Here is a 23,933-nt window from a genome sequence, read left to right as displayed (position 1 = left end):
AACTTAGGAAGGACCCCCCCCCCCCCAACTTCTCAGGCGGTAAATGTTCAGAGTGCTGGAAAGCATTTGATCAGGAGAAAAAACACACCAGGCATTTCTATAAAAATAAGTGTATTTATAAAAAGCATAAAACATAAACAGGTTCCATATCCAGAGCCCTGGATCGGCACAAAAGCTTTTTTACATAGACATATTTTACAAGCTCATACACTCACACGCGCAGAGCTGGAAGAGAGGCTGCTGGAAGGGAGACTGCAAAAACGAAAACTGAAACTTCTTGTGGCACGTCCAGGCAAATTCCTCCAGGCAATCGGCAGCTTTATCTTATATGGTCATCTTTTTCACACCCCAACCTGAGGACAATTAAGTCCGACCTCCTCACCCTGCCAAAGTGATTTGTTACCATAGTAACTTCTCTGCAGCTAAAATTTCTTGCATATACCAACAGTAAATAGTTCATAAGGAGAAGACAGGACACCCTGGAGAAGATGCTGATGCTGGGGAGAGTGGAAGGCAAAAGGAAGAGGGGCCGACCAAGGGCAAGGTGGATGGATGATATCCTAGAGGTGACGGACTCGTCCCTGGGGGAGCTGGGGGTGTTGACGACCGACAGGAAGCTCTGGGGTGGGCTGGTCATGAAGTCACGAAGAGTCGGAAGCGACTGGACGAATAAACAACAACAAACAGTAAATAGGGAGAGTGGAGGTTTCTCTGGCCGTTACTCAGCTGAGGGCTCCTTTCTCTTTTATCTGATCGTTCCCTAGGTGGCATCTCTACCCCCACCCTCCAATCTTCCAAGGTCGTCCTCAGATTCCATCTCAATAATTGACTGAAATTGCATAAACTGAAGCCAATTTGCAGAATTCAGTGATTCTGTCTGTCTGTCTGTCTATCAATCAATCAAATTGTCTTAACTCATAGGGGGTACGTGTGATCTAAACATGTCAAGCAGGGAATTGCACCAATGTTAACAATTCATATCTAGTGGGGATTTGGCTACAGTAAACATCCCCACCCCTTCCCTGCATCCATTAGTCCTTTAAAATAAAGTTTTGGCGTATTTTTGATCTCGTGTCCTATATGTTGACCTCTTATTTTCCCCTATTAGTTGATGTTGAGGATGAAGAAAGCTGGGAGACCTTTGGCAGAGACCCTGAACCTTTGGCTCTGTACACGTGCCAAGTGACATCCAAGCCCATTGATTCCGTTCTTGCAAAGGTAAGCGGCACGCTAAAGTTGGCACGGGGCAAGGCAGAATCTGAACGGCGGACGTGCTTTGCTTTCCCCGTGCTAACTCTCAGGGGATCTGTTTGCTGTTCAGCTGCCTTAGCTGAGCTGACTGTGCCAAACTGCCCAGTAAAAATTGATTGACAAATTGCCAGCGTCAAATAAGGGAGCATGGGCAGTTCAGGGTTTCGTGTGGGCCCTGCCATGGGGGCTATTCAACAAACTAAGATTCCACACCATTGCAGTATGTCAGGCTTAGCATAATGTATCGTGTTGGCTTTCCTGAGTTCTGAGGACCCAGCCATTGTGGCCCATCAGCCGTGTTTTACGGTTAGCACCATGTCACCCCAGCCAATGTTAGTTTGCTCAATGAGACAGAATTAAGCAAACCGTAGTTTAACCCCAAAGGCCCACCCAGCTACGGAATTACTTTCGCCTTATCCCCGTTTTCGTTATTCGTGAATTTACCAAGTCTTTCTGCCCAGCTTTTTCAGCTACTATAAAAGCTTTAGCATCTCAGGACGTCCTTTTAGCCGCTGTTCGATTAAAGCAATATTAAACAGACAAATCCCCCCCAGCTAAAGGTTGTTAATGCCTAGCTGGAACTGTGAAGATGGAAAAGCTTTTTGTGGCAGTTCCCACCTCTCCCTTTAATTTTCCATTCAGCTCAGCCAAACCGGGGTCATTTGAGTACCAAAGAACATACAGCTTAAAAGAGCTTGCAGGCTCCGAGAAAACGGTTGTGCAAGTTAGTATTAACGGCAGATTCCTCAGCAGCAGCTCTTTTTTTAACAGTTAAGACTTGAAACAGCCTCGTTTTGCCTACCGTGACTCATTTTTGCTGAAAGGAAAATAAGAAATACAGTATTTATAGCACAGAAGTGACGTAGGCGACTACAGGTAGTCCTCACTTAATGACCATTTGTTTAGTGATGGTTCGGACTTACGGCAATGCTGGAAAAGTGGCTTGTGACCAGTCCTCGCGCTTAACGGCCATCGCAGCATCCTGCGGTCATGTGATTGCCATTTTCGGCCTTCCCAGCCAGCTTCTGGCAAGCAAAATCAACGGGGACCTGTGTGATTCGCTTAATGACCACATGGTTTGCTTAATGCCTGCGGTGATTCACTTAACGACCACTGCAAAAAAGGTTGTGAAATTGGGTCAGATTTGCTTAATGCCTGCTTCATTTCGGCTGCAATTCTGGTCCCAACTGTGGTTGTTAAGCAAGGGCTACCTGTGTATATGATCTCCAGTTTTGTCTTCCCTGATTTAAAATGGTGTCTCTCTGTCGTGCACCCGTCTGTCATTTTATGTATTTTCCAAGTGAAGATAGGAATTTCCTCTTTCATGTTTGTTCTTTCTCCCATCCTCCCCCCCCCCACTTTTTTTTTTCCTTTAACAAAGGATCTAAAAACCCTGCTCTTTGGCTCTGGCCTTGGCTGCTTCAACGAGGAATGGAGAATCCAGAGCTTTCGGTTTAACGAAAACCCTGAGCTGAAATACGGCATTGTGCAAAAAAAGGTAACAAGTTCCCACCGGGCTTCCCAAATTTCTGAGAAGCTCTTGCCCACCAGAGCTGGAAAACTTTGGCTGCAAGCAGCTTTCCACTGTACTGAGCCAGGCCTGTTTATGTCCCACCTGTGCCCAGTTCACTCTGCGGGGTAGACTGCAGAACGATTCTTTTCGTATCATGCTTTGCTTGCGTGCAAAGGGGCGTTGTGTGTGAACTTTGGGAGAAAAGCTATTCAGAAAGCATAGTGAGGCACCCAGAAGCACTGACGTGGTTTTGGAACAGCAGTATGTAACTCCAGAAAGTGCGCTGATGCACATCCAGGCCCCAGAAACCCACAAAGATTTCACAGCTGTGCTTGCAATGTTTTCCCATCAAAGCAATAGAAGAAGATAGAAAACTGGGCCAAGTGTGCATGTGTGTGTGTTGTTGTTGTTGTTTTTACAGTGCTCAGTACAGTCTGGGTGGGATGGAATGATGGGAATAAACCAATGAGAATTGCTGATGTTTTAGTCCCACTTTGAGCAGATCCCAGAACATGGTATCCCTATTTAATCCCTCCAGGCTCTGCACCCTCCCTGGCTTCTTCTAATTCAGTTTGGTCCCAAGGGAAGAAATAAAGAAGGAACTCATCCCTGATCCTCCCCACCGCCACCCCCACTGCCAGAGCTCCAGTAAAGGGCGGTCCTGCCCTTGAGAAATTATTTTAAAAAGTCTCCCTCCTCTGAGACATTTAGAGACACCTCCCACCCAGTATCTCTGCCCATCAATTTGGTAGAGGATTTCCAGATGGATCAACAGTCCCTGGGGGGGGTGGCTTTTCCAGCCCCCTCCCTCCAGCCTGAGTTCTAACAGTTTCACTTCCTGCTTTGCTCTCAGCTGAGCACTTTAACAGGACTACAAATCCCCCGGTGGGGCTCTTCTTCTGACCCTTTAGTATTTTAACCATCAGAAAACCCAGTTGTTTTTGCTTTTGATGCTCAGGGTGCCGAGCAAAGCTGCCACATGTCCAACCTGGGGATTGGCTCAGCCTCTTCAGGAAGAAATTCAGGGACCCAAGCTTTTAATTAAGAACCTGGCAGCATCAGATTTCATTGTGTCTACAAGAGTCACAGGGCAGCAGTCAAAAGACGGGTACGATAAGGGTCTGGCAGTGAGGTGAAATTGCTCCAGGCTGCAAACCACTTTTGCGCTCATTGTTTGCCTCCAATCCTTTCTGACACCCTCCAGGGTGGGCCGTGTGGGGTCCTGGCAGCCGTTCAAGCCCACGTCCTGCAACATCTTATCTTTGGTGACGGTAGCAGGAACAACGCTGTTGGGTAAGTCGTCGTTCCCGAGGGCCCGGCAAGTTTTCCATTCTAACTCAAGGGCAAGTCCCCTCTATTGTTGTGGGGGAAATGGGGTGACCCTGGTCTTGACCTCGCTGGCGGGGTTGGAAGTGTAAGCGGGGGAGTTCGTGCCGACGACAGAGAGGAGGGAACAGACCTTGCCCCTGAATTCTCCAGCTCGGATCTTGCTCTTTGTTTGCATTTTGCAAAAGTCAGCCTGGATTAACGCAGGGGGGAACTTCCAGCTGGAAGGAACCTCAGCGGGTATAGGGTGTGTGTGTGGGGGTGCGTTCATGCTCATCCAGGCCTCTCGGCAAGGTCTGTCTTGGAGGTCTGCCTTGGTCACGCTCCAGCCCCACTGATGGGCACTGTGCCTGGGCGTGCTACTTCAACCCTGTACATTTCCCCCAAGACAATGAAATCAGCCACCTGCTCAGTGCAGCGACACTGGGCGTGTTAGCTAAGTAGCCTTCAACTCCCAGAATCCACTAACTGGGGGATTCTGGGAGTTGAAGTTCACACCTCTGAAAGTTGCCCAGGGAGGGAAATGCTGCCTCAGACAAATGGGGGGGGGGCTTGCAGGCCTTTGCAAGGAATGCTGAGCCCCCCACAAGCTTGAGGTGCCCTCGAGTGGAGCGTAGAACTGAGCTGGGTGGCAGACTCAGCGACCTTCCCAACTCCCATCACACCAGATGTGCTTGCAAAGGGGGAGCCCAGCAGCCGGGCAAGCCTGTTGAAAGAAGAGCTTTGTGCATCACAGTTGCTCTTCAGATCCCAGCTTGATGGTCTCCTGGGGCAAGAAAGGTGTGAGCCTCAGTTCTCTGGGTATCTCTGACTACAACTCCCAGCAGCCCTGGCCACCAAGGCCCGTGGTCTGAGATGCAATGTGCAAATCAGCAAAATCAGCTCCTCTGGCCACATGTCACCATCCTTGACTGTAGATTTCCTTTACTACTGATGTCTCTCTTTCCCTCTCCAATCTGCAGGTGCCTTCGGCCTTCAGACACCGAAAGGGCCCAGTGCCTCGTTCTGGCTCTTGCTGGTATATTATGGCGTGCAGGTGGCAATGAGAAAGCGGTGGTGACCTTGTAAGTGAGAGGTACATTGTTTAAAAAGTCTATCATAATGTCCATGAAACCCCTTCTTGCCCTCTATCCCAACCCACTTATTCCTCTGATTTTCACATTTTCTTTCTGGGCATAATTTTCCCCAGTGGAAACCTTTGGAATGATAGAAACCCCACCAAAATGGTATCTTCTAGCCCCACCGGTCAAGACGCTCCACTGCAGTACAGGCAGTCCTCGCTTAACGACCACAAACGGGCCCAGAATTTTGGTTGCTAAGCGAAGCGGTCATTAAGCCAATCTGACCCGATTTTACAACCTTTTTTGTGGCGGTTGTTAAGCAAATCACCGTGGGCGTTGGGGAATACAAAGACCACTTTCTCTAACCTGTTGTCCTCCAGATGTGTGGGCTGGGACTCCTATCCACCATCACGCTAGTGATCGATGCCAGCACATCTGGAGATTCAGGCAGAAGCTCCCTCTCATCCTCCAGACAGCCACTGTTAATCAGAATTAGCTGGAAGGACCGGCCATGGATGGTCGCAAAGTAGCTTTCCCATGTATTCCTCCTCAAGCTGTGGATACAAGAAGCCGGCTCTACTGCTGTAAGTTAGATCCTTGGGCCTCACGAGGGCAGAGGCAAGCCACCCATTGCCCTCTCAGAGGGGTAAACTGAGACTCCTATCAGCCAGCCCTCAGGCACTGTGGGGACAGTCATTCAAAATACAGAGAGGACACTAGCGTAGGTCTGCGCAATCACCAGCTCGTTGCTGTTCCTTGCCCTGCAACCGCTGTTTCCCAATTCGGGAAAATTAAAATGAACTCAACCTGTGAACCCTGTCCCTAATACCGTTCCCCTGAGGTCCACGTTTTGGTGGGAAGTTGTCTTATAAAGTCCGTTTGCCTTCTACAGCTGTTTTGTTTTCCTGACCTTTTCAGGTCTACAGGAACACAGCAGTTCACGCCTGCAGGGAAATACAAGCCAGATGGGATCTTAGAAATGGTACGTTTTCATTTAGACTTCTTCCTCCCTCCCTCCCTTCCCCCTGTTCTCTTCATCATCTACTGCTCCCCTCCCTTCCCCTTCCTCTCTCCTTCTTGTCTTCCTCTTCTCCCTCCCCCTCCCTCCCTCCCTCCCTTATGGAGGTATAATAATTGTTTGTTGGGTCAACTGTGTCCTATTTTGAAGGAGTATTTTCCACTCTGTGGGATGCTACTGAGGTTGCTGAGAATCTCAACTATCAATCAAGGGAGGGAGGGAGGGAGGGAGAGAAAAGCTAAATGGAAAAGTTATGTTCAAGAGGAAGAGGATGAGAAACCAGATGAGCGTAAAGGGGCTTATCCTCTTAGTAGTTGAAAGCCTCCTGCACTGGAGGTTTGGACTCTCTACGCGTGAGACATGCCACTCTGCAAGGCACGTGTGAGAAATGCACCCTGTTTCCCTTCGTCCCCAGCTAAGCTGATGTTGAAATGGGGGAGAACAGAGCACAACTCCTGGCAGGAAGACCAGCTTTGTGAAGTGCTGAACCGGCCTGCCACGACCCCCATTTGGTGATCGTCTGTGCAGTTCTTTGAAAAAGTCTCCTTCCCCTTTTCAGAGGTTCTGAATTTTTGCCTCTCTTTGCCACTGAGTGTTACCAGAAGTCCAGGTGGTCCCTACTGCTGGGTAGCCTCAATGGGCAGACACCCCCAAAGTTAGGTCCCTGTTTCATTTATTTTAAGAAGAAAAAATCTGAAGTGCCAGTGGGAAAAAGGTCATTGCCCCCTTGGGCTGAGAAACTGGTTTGCAATAAGGGCGAGTGTGTCACTGGTGATCTCACGTCACTGGGTAGACATTTGGGCCCATGAGTCAGCTAGGTGTTCCAGCTCAGTAACGTCTGAAGGCTTTCTAGCACGAAATGCTCATTTCAGGTCCTGTCACAATGTTTTTATGGGGTTTAGGGACCGCCTTGATGTCTCCCCCTGCAAACGATGTGGCCTACATTTCCCATCCCATCCCTTGGGAATTGTTTTAAGGGTGGAAGTAGAAGTAGGAAACCCCTGGAAGTCAACCCTCTCCCTCACCTTTCAACCTCTCCCTCAAGCCCCAACATTGGGCTGGAAGCTCATGGTGCATCGCCAACCTTTGGTTAATGAATTTCGGCAGCATACGCCCAGAGTCCCAGGGCCCACCAATGGCTGCGTGTAATTGGCAGGCTACCAGTTGCCAGCCTTTGAGTTGGATGGAGAAATTGCCTGGCTTGGTAGTGCTCCATGTTGCGATACCACCTCTGCTGTGCTGTTCAGCTGCTTTTCTTAGTAATCAGGGTCTCTGCAGAGAGTAAGGAAGATGACCTTGATGTGGGCGCTGTTCCCTAGGCAAAAGGGGCTGAAACGTTTTTTAATCCAGGACAAGGAGAGGACATTCGGAAGCAGCTCAGGCTGACACCTCCCTAGTGCACTGGAGTATAAGAAGGGGGAGGAGGTGCAGCACAATCAGACTTGCAAAATTCAGTTGTTCTAGCCAATCAATAAAATTACAGGTAGTCCTCACTTAACAACCATCCGCTTAGTGATGGTTCGGACTTATGACAGTGCTGAAAAAACCAACTTACAACTGGTCCTCACTCTTACAACTGTCGCAGTGTCCCTGCAGTCACGTGATCACGATTTGGGCGCTTGGCAACCGGTTTGCATTTATGACCATCGCAGCATCCCACGGACACATGATCACCATTTTCAACCTTCCCAGCCGGCTTCTGGCAAGCAAAATCAATGGGGAACCGCATGATTTGCTTAATGACCACATGGTTCACTTAACAGCTGTGGTGGTTTGCTTAACAGCTGCTGCAAAGAGGTTGTAAAATTGAGTCAATTTGCTTAGTGACCACTTTGCTTAGCAATGGAAATTCTGGCCCCAATAGTGGTCATTAAACAAGGACTGCCTGTAGTTTTAGTCTTCCTATGGAGTTGATTTCATGGTCTGTTCTACCAAGCAGGACTGATGCTCTCCAGAGCTAACGCTAGTCACAAGACTCTCAGTATGGCACATCTTCCAACCAAGGAGAATTGGGACTTCTGCTGCAAAGGAGTGTCATTTGGGTGGTTTGTCACCTAGATACTGATGTTTCATATTTGCCTGGATCTCATTTTCCCACTTTCCCCCCTTGTTGCAGCTTATGTTGCACCTTATCACAAAATACGAAGACCTGCTGAAGTTCCTGCAACAGAATATTCACCAGGTATGAGGCAACTCATGTGCAGCTATACTTAACTGTCGCTTTTGCTTGTGTGTTTAAAACCACCCTCCTGCCAACCTAGCAGTTCAAAAACATGCAAATGTGAGTAGATTAACAGATACCTCTTCGGCGGGCAGGTAACGGCGTTCCATGTAGTCATGACCTGAAGGAAGTGTCTACGGACAAACGCCGGCTCTTCGGCTTTGAAATGGAGATGAGCACTGCACCCTGGAGTCGGACACGACTGGACTTAATGTCAAGGGAAACCTTTACCTTTACCTTTAAAACCACCACCTGTGCTGCTAGGAAAGATGCTCTATGTCCCAGGTGGGGACGTGTGGTTTAGATACGGCCCTTTTCTGCCCTCTGGTTTATTTATTGAATTAATCAGATGGACAGCAGGATAAAAGGATTAAGTCCAAAATGACAGCCAGGAATGCAAATAAATTAGAAGAAGGCAGTAAATAAAACAGCGCAATACTGTATGTTCACCTGTAAGATTTGTGCCGTGCCTTTCCTGCAGGATCTGCAGACAGCACACTGGTGCTTCCTCCTCCTATTTTTCCTCACAGCGCTAACCCTGTGAGGTAGGCTGGCCTGGAAGGGAGGGTCTGGCCAGGAATATCCAGGGAACTTCCACGGCTGAAGGTCTTCCTGCTCATAATCCAGTGCCATGCCCTGAAAGTGGCTCTTTGCAATGAAGTAGCAGGAACATCCAATAATGCATGATCTTCCTTTTAAAAAAAATAATAAAAAAAAATTGGAATGTTTCAGTGCAATAAAAGTATAAAAAAATTAAAGAAAAAGTAAGGGTGGGGGGGAAGAAGCAAGGAAAGAAGAAAAGAAGTGAAAAAAGAAGGAAAACATAGAATTATGACTTCTGCCTTCTTTCTAACAAGTAGTTGCCATCTCAATTTTCCCCCTGCCTCTTTGACCCTTTTTAATCCCCACATCCATAAATCATCAATTCGGTCTTTTCTTCTTTCAACAAAAAGTCCATATAAGGTTTCCAGTCTTAAAAAAAGTGTCTTTATTTTTCCCTTGACCAAGAAATTGTTTCAAGTAGTACTTAAGACTGATGTTTGAATTAGATGCTGGTGGTTTTACCTCATCTGATCTGCACTCACTGAACTTGTGTTGGTTTGAAAATTAAGCCAGGGCAGGCTGATTAGGGCTTGGAGGGGAGATCACCAACCTGGTCCTGATCCACGTCAGAAAGAGGCAGGGCTTTGATTGTGCGGCTGCAATTGCCCATCTTGACTTTTTCTTACCTCCCACTCTTTTCCCTCCACCATCCCCATGGACAGCCCTGCTTAGGATGTTTGTTTTTAAAAAGTGCAGATAGCAAAGGTGGGTAGGGTTTCTTTGTTTATTTTCTATCCCACCTTTATTATTTTTTATAAATAACTCAAGGCGGTGAACATACCACATACTCCTTCCTCCTCCTGTTTTCTCCACAACAACAACCCTGTGAGGTGGGTTGGGCTGAGAGAGCGGGACTGGCCCCAGATCACCCAGCTAGCTTTCATGGCTAAGGCGGGACTAGAATTCTCGTACCACTCCTGATTGGCTCTTGGGCTGAGAGAGAAGGACTGGCCCAAGGTCACCCAGCCACCTTTCATGCCTAAAATGGGACTAGAACTCTCCTACCACGCCTGATTGGCTCTTGGGCTGAGAGAGAGGGACTGGCCCAAGGTCACCCAGCCAGCTTTCAGGCCTAAGGTGGGACTAGAACTCTCCTACCACGCCTGATTGGCTCTTGGGCTGAGAGAGAGGGACTGGCCCAAGGTCACCCAGCCAGCTTTCATGCCTGAGGCGGGACTAGAACTCTCCTACCATGCCTGATTGGCTCTTGGGCTGAGAGAGAAGGACTGGCCCAAGGTCACCCAACCGGCTTTCATGCCCAAGGCGGAACTAGAACTCACAGCCTCCTGGTTTCTAGCCTGTTGCCTTAGCCACTTCAAAGCTGCAATGCAAAGGTAAGCGTTCTTGTTAGAACGGTTAAGGTGGAAGAGGTTCATCTCTTCCAATCTTCAACATTCTTAGAGATTTGTTCCTAATTGGTAGCAGAAACACAGTTGCCTGCTCAAAACCACAAGGACATCACGGCTGTCATGATACCATCACACAAATAGTCCATTTGGGTGATGCGACGGGGTTGAGCCAGCTTCTGGTCTGTCCTTAGACAGAGATGTTCACCTGGTGACTTTGGACCAGTCTTTCCCTCTCTCAGCCCAACCTGACCTGAGTGGTTGTTGGGGAAAAACCTGCCACCCCCAAGCTCCTGAATGAAAAGCAGGATATAAATCTAACCAATAAATGAATAGCAACCCCTCATTTCTGAACGACAATGAAATAAAGGATAAAATTAGAGCACCCTCTTAAAATACGTATCGTGGCTTAAGAAAGATGGGATGTGGTCAACGGTTTGTCCATCTCTAATGTATATTAGAGAGCCAGGGGGTACTTGGTGCCCTCTGAGCTTGGCTGTTGGCTTGCAGACGTTTCATGACCCAACTAGGTAACATCATCAGTGCCTGGGAGGGTGGGCTTTGCTCCCTGATTAAATACAGTAGCTTGACCTGCCTGTGTTGGTGGGGGTGTTTAAAATAGATTAAGTTAAGCTAAATTAAGTTAAGGTACGTTAAGTTAATCTAAGCAGGGATTAACACCAGACAAACAATCAAACAGAAAACAATACCCTAATCAAGGAACTACCAAGGAGGAAGCCACACCACCACCAACACGGGCAGAGCAAGCTACCCTATATAAACAGGGAGGAAACCCACTCTCCCTGGCACTGATGATGTTCCCTAGCTGGGTCATGAAACATTTGCAAGGAAACAGCCAAGCTCAGAGAGCACCAAGGACTCCACAGCTCAACCCTGAGCTTCATATATTCTCTTCTGTTAGAGAGCCAGTTTGGTGTCGTGGTTAAGGTCCCAGGCTAGAAACCGGGAGACCCTGAGTTCTAGTCCCATCTTAGGCACAAAGCCGGCTGAGTGACCTTGGGCCAGTCCCTCCCTCCCAGCCCAAGAGCCAATCAGGCGTGGTAGGAGAGTTCTAGTCCCGCCTTAGGCACAAAGCCAGCTGGGTGACCTTGGGCCAGTCCCTCTCTCTCAGCCCTGGGAAGGAGGCAATGGCAAACCACTTTTAAAAATGTCATCAACAAAAGTTTCTAGACTTGTCCATGAAGTTGCCAGGAGTCAGGGTTGACTTGAAAGCTCTAAAAAAAAATGTGTATCAGGGAGAAATCTAGGCAAAGCTCCTAATTGTCAACAGATTATATTTTTCTCTAAAGGAACTTCTTGTTTTATTGTTTTTAATACAGGGGAATATGTATTCAAAGAAATAAGCCCTTTCTGCACACATGTGGAGTGTTTTCACCCGCAGTCTGTACATTTATTTAATATGGGATTGTTTGCATCATGTACAGGCCACCCTGTTTTGCATAAACCCTCTGCAAATGCTTAGGACAGTTAAGGGTAATAGCCAAGGATGATTTTAACAACAGCAACGTTCGAATTAAAGAGCCAAGAGCCGCCAATAGAAACAGCTATCCGTGTGAAAGCGGCTCTATAAATCAGGTCATCCCTCTTCTAGAAAACGTCTAAAATATTTCAAAACGAAGAGGAACAAATGCGCGCATTTTTGGTTCAGCCGCAGATGCTTTGCTCGGGAAGGTCCCTATCACGGCCGTCATTCAAAATTGTGTTGTTCCTCCTTCCTCTTGTCTTGTCTTCAAGTTTGAAGCTGGTCCATACGGTTGCATTCTTCTGACTTTGTCAGCGATACTATCAAGATCCATTGATCGGTGAGTATGTTTGCATTTCGTTCCTAGAGATGTAATTAGTGCTTAAGCCCCTGGTATATGTTGGAAAGATATGGCCACCCCCAAGCTCCTGAATGAAAAGCAGGATATAACTTAACTTAATCTATTTTAAACACCCCCACCAACACAGGCTTCAAAGAATGTTTCTGCTTGCCATAGATGGAATTCCTGAGGCCCAGGTTTCTCAGAAATGGTCCATGCTGATTCTTCGCTGTATGCATGCATAGCTACACATCCGGATGAATGCAGATAGGGAAGCTACATCCCCAGGGGGAAATTTCCATGCTGTGGAGCATAGGCTCACACTCTGGCACCTGGTTGACCGGGAGTCTGTAACATGATGGCTTGTATAAAATAGGTACATGCCTTCTCTGCGAATGATGGATTTTTCCTTGCCAGGAAAGACACCTGTCTGAAATTTTCACAGATCTGTGAAACCGCCTTGTCCAGCATTTCTCAAGCTTGGCAAGTTTAAGATGTGTGGACTTCAACTCCCAGAATTGACATCTGGCTGGGGAACTCTGGGAACTGAAGTCCACACAACGGACAGTTGCTGAGATGGAGAAACACTTGTGTCTGCAATTGTGCAGTGGTGTTTGCCACCTGAAAAGGAAAGGTGGGCTGGGCTAGGGAGCCTCAGTTAAACCAGTGAAAAAATCCACTGTTGGTTTTATCATTTGTGAGGTCTTTGTTGTTGTTTATTCGTTCAGTCGCTTCCGACTCTTCGTGACTTCGTGGACCAGCCCACGCCAGAGCTTCCTGTCGGTCGTCAACACCCCCAGCTCCCCCAGGGATGAGTCCGTCACCTCTAGAATATCATCCATCCACCTTGCCCTTGGTCGGCCCCTCTTCCTTTTGCCCTCCACTCTCCCCAGCATCAGCATCTTCTCCAGGGTGTCCAGTCTTCTCATTATGTGGCCAAAGTATTTCAGTTTTGCCTTGATCATTCCCTCAAGTGAGCAGTCTGGCTTTATTTCCTGGAGGATGGACTGGTTTGATCTTCTTGCAGTCCAAGGCACTCTCAGAATTTTCCTCCCACACCACAGTTCAAAAGCATCGATCTTCCCTCGCTCAGCCTTCCTTATGGTCCAGCTCTCGCAGCCATATGTTACTACAGGGAACACCATTGCTTTAACTATGCGGACCTTTGTTGTCAGTGTGATGTCTCTGCTCTTAACTATTTTATCGAGATTGGTCATTGCTCTTCTCGCAAGGATTAAGCGTCTTCTGATTTCCTGACTGCAGTCAGCATCCGCAGTAATCTTTGCACCTAGGAATACAAAGTCTTTCACTGCTTCTACATTTTCTCCCTCTATTTGCCAGTGATCAATCAAGCTGGTTGCCATAATCTTGGTTTTTTTGAGGTTCAGCTGCAAACCAGCTTTTGCACTTTCTTCTTTCACCTTCATCATGAGGCTCCTCAGTTCCTCTTCGCTTTCAGCCATCAAAGTGGTATCATCTGCATATCTGAGATTGTTAATGTTTCCTCCAGCGATTTTAACTCCAGCCTTGGATTCCTCAAGCCCAGCACGTCGCATGATGTGTTCTGTGTACAAGTTGAATAGGCAGGGTGAGAGTATACAGCCCTGCCGTACTCCATTTGTACTGATCCATTTAGTTTCCATGGCAAGAATACTGGGGTGGGTTGCCATTACCTTCCCCTGGGATCGCATTTAGTCCGACCTCTCTGTCACGACCTTCCCGTCTTGGGTGGCCCTTCACGGTTTAGCTCATGGCATCACTGAGGTGCTCAAGCTCCAGCACCACGACAAGGTAATGATCCTTTGCTGAAGATTTGTGAGGTCAGGATTGTATAAATTGCCTAATTCTTGAATTCACTCCAGCCAACCCACTGAATTCAGAACAAGGGTAGAGCAGCTGCTCTCCTGGTGTCATGGAGGCTCTGTCTCCCAGGGTTGGGCAGGCATTCTTTTGTCTGGAATAGTCTGAGAATTCCTGCCCTGGGCAGGGGGTTGGACTGGAAGACCTCCAAGGTCACTTCCAACCCTAGGATTCCATGATTCTAATTTGGAATTATTGGCTGATCATTCTGGACATTTCTGCTAATGTTCCTACCCTCTCAGTTTTGAGTTCTCAGTTCAGTCCACCCAGCTTCTACATCAGTTGGTGGTATTAAAAAAAGTGCACAAACATTTGCATGCCTTTTGATGCTCATTTCTCCTCATGTGTATACATTATACATTACTTTTTGTATACATTAGTACGGATGATATGAATCCAGGTAGTCCTCGCTTAACGACCACAAATGGGCCCAGAATTTCGGTTGCTAAGCAAAGTGATCATGCAGTGAATCCAACCCAATTTTATGACCTTTTTGGGGTGGTTGTTAAGCAAAGCATATAGTTCCCCCATTGATTTTGCTTGCCAGAAGCTGGCTGGGAAGGTTGAAAACGGCAATCACATGACCATGGGATGCTATTATTGTCATAAATGCAGACTGTTTGCCAAGTGCCCAAATCGTGATCATGTGACTGCGGGGATGCTGCAGCGGACATAAGTGTGAGGACCAGTCGTAAGTCTGACTTGTCACTAAGTGAATGGTTGTTAAGTGAGGACTACCCATATGTGTGTTTGCAAGATGTTTCCATATATAATATGTTGACCTGCCATGTTTACTCTGTCTTTTTTGGAAAGTTGTATAACTGCAAAATGCAAATGCTGAAGAATTCTTACATTCTGATTGGCATATCAAGACTGCAAATGCCAAGGTCTTACAAAAATGCATTCTGAACTGCCCTTGGGGCTAGTCTGCATTTGAAAGTTAATATGCCTTTTTTTTTTTGTTCTCAACTCAGCACAGGAACCATTTTTAATATAGGAAAACTGCACTTCTCTGAATTTTAGAAGTCAATTTTCTAACAATAAAAATGCATACTTCTGCACAAGGGGTAATTCTGCACAAAATGCCTGGATTTGTGAAAATGATGTAGAAAATGCACTGCATTATAATGTGCACAAATGCATTAGAGAAAATTATCTGCAAAAACAGCAGATTCGAATTAGGAATGAAAAGGCACAGGTTTGGAGAAATGTGCGTCAACGTGCACGCAAAAGTTAGGGCAAACTTAAAAATTAAACACTCAAGCTAGGGGGATAAAACTTGACGGATTTGCAAAATGTGAGAAATGGGGCAAAAAGGAAAGGGACAAATTCAGCCCTCCCTGGAAATGTGGAATGAAAAGTGGCAACCTTACTGCAGGATTATCAAACTGAGCTGGGACCTTCCGGGGAGCCCCCAGCAATGTGAGGCTGCAGGGCGGGGGGAGGTCACAACTTTTAAAAAACTGAGTAAGATTGCACGGGGAAAACTGGAGTGATGTTAAAACCCACTGCAGGATTTGCTCCTCAATTAGTTTGCTTATGCAACTGGAATCCTGCAAAGTTTCAGAACCCCAGGGATAATCAGATTAACATTTAGTGAAGCAAAGTGAATAATGTGTTTATTTCTTCCCCTACTCTAACACCAGCGAAATTGGTAGCTCTGTTCTTGGGAGAGGCCCCAGAAATCTACGCATAGCTTTAGGGGACTTCTGTACTGCCTAAATTGTGTAGCCCTGCTTTACTAGAATCATGAGCAAGGGCACAGGGAAACCATTCACTTTCCTTCCGAGTAGCAAATTGAAAGTCAGAGCCCATCAGCTCAAGAGCTGAAGGTAGGAGGAAGCAAACAAGGGAACTAAATTGCCCCAGTTCTTATCTTCTATTTATATTGAGCAACTTTAATGAATGCCTCCCTTATCGCTCAGGAGAATGAAATGTGGGGTGTTTTTTTCCACGGAACCAGGCAAGGCAGAATTTGCAGCAGCAGGCTGTTCTTCCCAAATGCCTTTTAATTCCAAATGTCAGACCAACCTAACCTTTCCCATCAGACAAATGAGAGAGGATGGGTTCCGTCATCTTTTTCGGGTGAGGAAATGTGTACCGTTCTCCTGTTACTGGCATGGAGCAAGGTGGCAGCTTGACTGAACCAGCAGAGTTGGGAAGGGGCATTGAAAAACCTGGAAGAACAGCTCCCCTAATGCTCGTGGGCTAGCAAAGCCTTTCAGGGTGGTGCCCATTCTTTGCAAGACAGTCTAACCCTGTCTGTTCCAGAAGAACATAAGCAGGGCCCTGCTGGATCGGCCCCCTGGCCCATCTAGTCCAGCCTTCTGTTCTCCCAGTGGCCCCCCAACTGCCCAAGGATGCCCATGAGTCTCCCAGCAGATGGCCTTCAGGGGCCATCCTATCGCCATCAAGCCACTGATCTTCCTGACTTCCATGAATAGATCCAACCCATTTTTGAAGCCAGCCAAGCTGGGGGCCAGGACCACATCTCATGGTGGCGAATTCCAAAGTTGAATTACTTATTAGGTTAAAAAAAAAATCCTTTTGTCTGTCTTGATTCCATTTCTTTGGATGACCTCTGATTCTGGTATTTTGGGAAGGGGAAATAGCTGCTCCTTGTCCACTTGATCCACACCATGCTTTATGTTGTGCACCTGAATCATGTCCCCACTCATTTGCCTCCTTTCTAGATTAAAAAGCCCCAAATGTTGCAAGCTTTCCTCCTAGGAACTGGATTATCTTAGCTGGCCTCCTATATGCTTGGAACGGTCGGTGGCAAAAGACGACGAGGTTGCCAAAGAACATGTTGGTTGGATTTATTTATTTATCAAAGCAGACACAGGCCAAAATTCAAAGCAACTGAAAGAAGCTGTACAATATCGGAAATCATGGAGAGAGCTGGCTTATGGAATCGCCAAGGGTTGGATATGACTGAATAGATAATTCGATTCAGTAGTTCCATATATTTTGTTAGGACTGTAGTCCTTAAATTCCTTCACTTTGGTGGTTCTCTCTGCATTGGCATCCTGGCTCCCAAATCTGCCTTGCCAATATAGAAGCCTTAGTTAGAAGTTGTTTCTTAATAAAGTGTGTGTTCCTTACGTTGTATTGGCACAACTGTGGTTCGCACCAGGACGTTGTGAGAATCCAGAGTTCCCACAATCTAGAATTCTCACTCAAGCCACAAATGATGAGACTCAAATTCATATTTTGGACATTTTATGAAGAGCCAGCTCTCTTGAGAAGTCCATAATGCTGGAAAAAGATGAAATGAAGGAGAAGAGGAAGACCAGCAGCAAGGTGGAAGGACTTGTTTAGAGCAGCAATAGGTGTACTGTTGGGAGACCTGAAGGGCCAGGTTGGGGACAGCTCCCCCTGGAGAAGGTCTGTCTGTGTGGTTGCCAAGGGTCAACACCAGCTTGCTGGCACCTGAACAGTCACTTGTGAGAAGGCCCAAAATATGTGGAGGAGCCCCACTGTGATTCCTCCCTGTCACAGGTTCGTTTGATACCCAAGGGTTAGCTTACTCAGACTCGCCAAGATGTTCCCAATGAGACACTGCACACGAAGACCGTTTTTTCACCCCTTGTATGTTGAGGGGTTCTTTTCCTTATAAAACCACTAGTTACAGTATAAAAGTGGTTTTTTTTCTTACCTAGGTGACCAACTAGTACAATTCTTTCCAACTAACCTATATATCTATCACTATACCGCAGTGTTTCTATTACTAACACTACTACCAATTCTACTACTGTCTTTCAAACCCAATTCTCCTTTAAGTAGACAAAGTATCACTTATTCCTTCTCTACCTTTGCTACGAGCCTTGTCTGCTGCTCTCAGCCTCGCTTCCTTCTGTCTTCTGCTTCTCCTACACACCCACCCCACCCCCAGCTGTTCCAAACCCAGGGCTTTTAACCATCTCCCAGCCCTCCTTACGCTGAGGTGTGTTAGGCTGAAAGGGGAAGGAAAGCACTTAAAGGGTGCCTACAACTTTAGCCCAATCTGTCCTTCCACCCTCCCTCAAGGATTACTATGCAGCTCCTTCTTGTGAGGTCTTCTGAGATAATCTTGGAATGGAAACAGCTACTGTTCTGTAGCCACTGCATGATATAACGCAAGAGAGAACTCTTCTCCAAGTGTTGAAAATGACTGGGTTTTACCTTTCTGCAATGTTCTACCTCAACAGAAAGGCTTCTCCCCAACCATCCAAATTACGGAGATGTTATCAGTTGAGAGTTCTTGCAACTCCTTAAAGCCATGGAAGTTAACAGGCCGGAAAAGGCCTGTTTGAATACTTACTCAAATGTGAATATTCGTGCAGATCAAAAATAATGATCTTCACAACTTAAAGTGGAAAGAGCTTGGGTGACTTACTGTATGGGTGACCGTGTAGAAAAGGGTCACTGATTGAATTAGGTCAATTTGTCCATGTATACCTGAAAGGACCTAAAAGGGATTAACTAATCAAGAAGAAGTCCAAAGTTGTTCTGTTGTTGGTTGGGAGGTTTTGTGCGGATGTGTGATCAGGTTGGGATAAGGAGGAGCAGTCCCTATTTAGAAGCATTGAATAGACTTAATAACTGACTCAGTTTCTAGTATACAGCTTTAATAGAATTACATGTCATTGGAAAAAAAAAAGATGAGTTTCAGGCTAGCTAAGTTATTGCCTAGCGGGTCTGTTGAGGTTCTGGGGATGTGCCTTCCACATCAAAGGCACCACAACCCAACAGTGCACTCTTTGTGGCTGTCATCCAAATTCAAAGGATGTGGAACTCTTTAAAGGAGGAACTTCATAACTGCGTAAGATCTCATTCAGTGGAGTTCTCTTTCACTGGAAGTCTTCCAACAGAGGCTGGATGGTCATCTGTCAGAGATGCTGTAGTGGACCCCACACTGAGCAGGGGGTTCGACAGCGTGACTGGCGAGATCAATTCCCACTCTAAGATTCTGGGATTCTGATCTTTGAGGATGATGGTGTGGCTGTAGCAGGCCCATGTAGGAGACTGTACTGCCCAACCTATAATCTCAACAAGTGCTTAGTCAATGAACAATTGTGAAAATCAACTCACTGAATTCTGGAGCCGGAAAAGGTCATAGCCTTCATCTCGACCAGCGTCTTCCAATCCTGGCAACTAGTGTGGACTTCGACTCCTAGAATTCTCAACAAGAGTCACCTTGGCTAGGGAATTCTGGGGGTTGAAGTCCACAGTTCAGAACTGTTGCCCAGTTGGGAAAGACTAATCTAAGTGGACACCTAATACCTGCCCCAAAGGTGAGGCCACCACCTTCTAAAACGTTCTGCTCACTGCCCAACTGCGAACTCTACTAGCTAGTTGTACCTTGGAGTAGGGTCCTAACTCTAACCTCCTTGGAGCAACCACAAACATTTCTGGAATATGGCGCTATGGTGGAGCAAGTGCTCAGTGTACAGGGAAGGTGACAATAATTTTAGCTAGGCCGCTGGCGCCAGCCGTCTCTGCGAACATGGATCCCGTGTGGATTGAAGCGCGTTTTGAATAAAGATACAGATCTCAGTCCAGTGTTCCCAAAACTCTTGAAGTTTTTAAACATGTTCTTTCTGAAGCAGTTGTATGTGTGTGTGTGTGTGTGTGTGTGTGTGTTTTTAAAGCAGATGAAGGAAATGACCAATGTGTTTTTTTTTAATTAAAAATCCCCTTTATTTTTTGGAAAGGGAAAAAAACCAATACTGCTGAGAAAACAGCGTAGAGTCTTGGGAACATTGAAGGTCAAGAAGAAGGCTGTTTGCGCCATTAAAACCAGTCTATTCTAATCTATGGAAAATGTGATTCGACTTCATCAACCCTATTACCTTGATTATAACCTCAAGATTTGTCTCTCAAGTACCTTACCGTTGGGTAAATTTGCCTATCTTTCTCAAAAAGTTCAGCCATGTTCTCACTGCAGAGTTCAGTTGGTGTGCCCTTCCTCCCTCCCTCCTCTGAGCTGTCTTGGATTTAATGTGCCATCTTCTCTTGGCTCCCTAACACTATCTTCCTGTTATCACTTTAATGAAGGTTTTTTTCTCCCCCCCCCCACCCCCCAGGAAATCTATTCAGCTTCCTCGAACAGAGTTCTTCCCAGGTAAACCTCGCAATTAATTTTTGTTTCAGAAATGTTGTGACCTGACCATTACCTTTTTCTGAAAACTTTCCCGCAAAGTGTGAGGTTGAATCTGGAAGACGTTTGCAGAAAAAGACAGGGATCACGTGGTAGAGATTCAGTGATAAAGTGAGCAGTACCAGATCCGATTAAGGCTTGAAGTTAAGATTCTTTAACAATAGACTTCTCAATTTAAGTAGAAAACCAGCACAGGAGTGGACTAGATATTGGACTACAGTTCCAATTATCCTTATCACCCTGGCTGTTTTTAAAAAATGTGGCCTGCTTTTTTAGAAGACTGTATTTTTTTAATGAAGGTTTTTTTCCTCTCCCCCCCTGGAAATCTGTTCAGCTTCCTCGAGCAGAGTTCTTCCCAGATAAACCTCACAATTAATTTTTGTCAACGTTCTATAAATCTTTGTTACAGATTCTTCAGGGGTTGTATAAACCCCTAGTAGACAAATATTGAACATTAAAAAATCACTCCAAAGCTGCATCGTAAAATGTAGGAGGAAGTAGGAAGCTAGCCAGATGAATGTTTGATGCAGTCAACCAGATAAAATGCAGTAAAATTTAGAAAATTTAAACTAAGACAGCAATGAAACAGAGAGATTGGAGACATTGAGATAGAAGATCGAAAGGTTAAGAATCCGGAGATGAATTTTGAAGAGCTGCTCAGGTGTTTTATAAGAGGTGGGTGGGGGAATGTATATGACTAATAAATTTTAGAATATATGCAGATGTCCAAATGAGGATTCAGCCCCCACCCCCTCTGCCGTACCCACAGTGGCTACCCTTTTCTAAAAGTCCCTTTTGTAACCATTTGAGAGATTTTCTCTTCCTTCCCAACCCATGTTCAGCTGCTGCTTCTTACCCACACTGTGTTCTGCTAACATTAAGGGGTATTCTATGGAATTTCCTTTCCTTTCCTTTCCTTTCCTTCTTTCTCTTTCTCTTTCTCTTTCTCTTTCTCTTTCCCTTTCTCTTTCTCTTTCTCTTTCTCTTTCCCTTTCAATCAATTTTGACTCCTGGATAAGCCCCTGCAGTTTTCCTGGCAAGATTTTTGGAAGTGGCTTGCCCTGGCTGCCTTCTTCCTAGGGCTGAGGGAGATGGACTGGGCCAAAGTCTCCCAGCTGGTTTCGTGCCTAAGGCAGGACTAGAACTCAGGGTCTCCTGGCTTCTAATCTCCCACCTGTAACCACTGCACCACCCTGGCTCTTGGACTGGGAGGGAGGGACTGGCCCATAGTACCTCCAGAGAGGTTCTGTGGTTGAGGAGGGATGGAACATGGATCTCCCACCCCTGGTCCAGCTCCTTCCATACTAGACCACACTGACTTTTGGCCTGAGAGAGAGGGACTGACCCAAAGTCACCTAGCCAGCTTCTGCGCCTAAGGGTGAACTAGAACTCATGGTTTCCTGGCTTCTAATCCACCACCTTTAACCACTACACCACCTGGCTCTTAGGCTGAGGGGGAGAGATGGGTCAACAGTCACTCCTGGTTTTTAGCCTGCTCCCTTCAGCCATGATACCAAATGGGCTCTCACTTTACGTAATATCCTTAAATATTAAAGCTTCACCATATGGATAGGGGAGTGGAAGGATCACACCTCAAATACATCATTTTTTCCCCCTTTTTAATCGGGTCTACCAGATTTGGACTGCTGAACTCCAGGTGACCCAGAGATGGCAGGAGAAAGTGTTTCCTGACTCTCTTGTTGCAACAAGTGGTCATCTGGATTTTAGGAGCCTTCTTTGGTGAAAAGCAAGAGATCCTCTTGTTATGGAGGTGTCAGCGTTTCAAGGTAGAGCAGTTCAAGAGATAGACACGGCAGGGATCCTGGGAGGATCTAATTATCTCAGCCAGCTCCAAAATCTGTTTCTCTAGGAGAGTGATCCCTCAACACTTGGTGGCTTGAGGGTACAACCGTCTTGGATGTTCACACACAGCTACTGCAAGTTTCTGTAGATGGTGCATTTCTCAGTTTTCTCTAGCCTGAGCCCCTCCAGATGTCTTGGAACTACAATTCCCATTGGCCTTCCTGGCTGAAAACCCTTGGAGTCCTCATAGCCCAAATGCATCCGGATGTGGGGATGTTGGGTGACCTCCTTTGGAAAGAGGGCTTCCATAAACTTCAAGAAATGCCATGTAGTTGGGGGTTATTTCCTCTCGAGGAGAAATGATGGAAAACACAGATGTTGCTTCTCCTCAAACATCTTAGGCTCAACTTGGCGTTCCCAGAGCATTTGCACCCAAGGATGAAATTAGAACTTCCTTCTATTGTCCACACTTGGTGTCCCACAGCTCCTGACTGACGCATGTTTCATCAGTGAGTTGGCTTTCAGCAAAGCCATGGGAATTTCAGAGTGGCGGCTGTTCGGTAAAAAATGGCCAGTGCTCTCTTCAACTTTCCATTTTCCACTTCTTCCATCCATGCATATTCAGGATTTGACATTCTTTGAAAGAGTCACTCATATAATCAACTCTTAGACTCCTTTGATGATGGTGATTTATTAATATAAACTCTCTTCGCTGGGATCAACTCAATTTCCATGGCAGCAGCTGAGAAGCTTTTTTTAGACCAAATACTTCCTTGATATGGCGTGCTTCGCTTTGGCATTGCAAGGGACAATCACAATTACTCTTTGGTTTTATTTTTAGAACCTTTTTTTTTATTTTAAGAAAGCATAAAATTGTCACTGACATTTGACTTTGAGAGATGATTTTTAGTTCAAATCCTAGTTAAACTCCTCTGATTCCTTTGGAAGCCAGACCTGGCCGTTGAAAATGTATCCTGTGGTTTGGTTTTATTTTTCTTTTTGAGTGAAAAGGTTTAAATGTTTTATTTCTTTAAGAAAAATAACAAAAAGGCTTGAAGCATGCAGAGGATCAAAATACAATAAAAGCTGCTCTGTAGGGTTATTATTTCGCTTTGTGAATGTCATGTGTTCTGGCTGAATCAAAAGAATTGGGTGAGATTTCACTGAACCGTGAAAACTATGCAGAAATTTGGATTAGAAGGATAGAATTTGATGTGGAGCATATGTAAATGGGCACCCAGCATCGGTTGGGAATACCTTAATGCAGCTGAGACTTTTCCTGGGGTTGTGTGGTTGCCCCCCCCCCCACCACTGGAAAGATGTATTAGGTTTAATGTGTCCCCAGTGGGTGCACCTGCAAAATGTTCCAGATCATGTTGTGCCCATCAAATGCAGATCTCTGCAAGGCCCTCCCAGTCATACACGATCCCCTCTTTGGAAGAATTCTTCAAAAAATTGTGCAAAATCTGGGTCCGCTGGGAGACCTCAGAAGGAACTTGGATTAATTTTCAGTGCTTTTCCTTTTGGGGGATTCAGTTAAAAATGACCTATAACGTCATGGATGTCCCACCCAGAAGTCTGCCCATAGGTGTTCCCATTTAGGTGTTTCTATCAACGTTTGGAAGTTGGATGAATGGTGGATTTTTCAGTTGTGGTATTTGTATATCATAGAATAATAGAATGTTAGGGTTGGAAGGGTGCTAGAGATCATCTAGTCCAGCCCCCTGCCCAATACAGGACCTCACCATTACAATATCCCTGACAGAGGGCCTCCAGAAAAGGACATGCTGTCTGTTCCACTATTGTATGGCTCTTCCTGATAGAGAATCCTAATATGTAAGATTTGGGGGGGGTGATATTAGAAATAATCTAGTCTGACCCCCTTACTGGAGAAAATCCTCCAGTACCCCTGAGGGATGGTCATTGAGCCTATCATATTGGAAGAACATCGGAGGTCATCTAGTCC

General features: G+C 46.1%; 1 protein-coding gene across 1 annotated transcript in view; it reads left to right on the top strand.

The window, feature by feature from the left end:
- The window catches only part of MINDY4 (MINDY lysine 48 deubiquitinase 4), a 70,829-nt gene that overhangs the window by 26,249 nt on the left and 20,647 nt on the right, over positions 1-23,933 (top strand). The window contains exons 7-13 of the mRNA XM_063301891.1: positions 1,109-1,218; positions 2,633-2,749; positions 3,969-4,057; positions 5,053-5,154; positions 6,070-6,133; positions 8,286-8,351; positions 12,095-12,162. Coding sequence (XP_063157961.1) covers positions 1,109-1,218; positions 2,633-2,749; positions 3,969-4,057; positions 5,053-5,154; positions 6,070-6,133; positions 8,286-8,351; positions 12,095-12,162 — 616 coding nt within the window. The remainder of the gene's footprint in view (positions 1-1,108; positions 1,219-2,632; positions 2,750-3,968; positions 4,058-5,052; positions 5,155-6,069; positions 6,134-8,285; positions 8,352-12,094; positions 12,163-23,933) is intronic.

Source organism: Candoia aspera, chromosome 4 (genome assembly GCF_035149785.1).
Source record: "Candoia aspera isolate rCanAsp1 chromosome 4, rCanAsp1.hap2, whole genome shotgun sequence".
Taxonomy (NCBI): domain Eukaryota; kingdom Metazoa; phylum Chordata; class Lepidosauria; order Squamata; family Boidae; genus Candoia; species Candoia aspera.
Note: the sequence above shows the minus strand (reverse complement) of the source record. Positions and strands in the feature narration are given on the sequence as shown.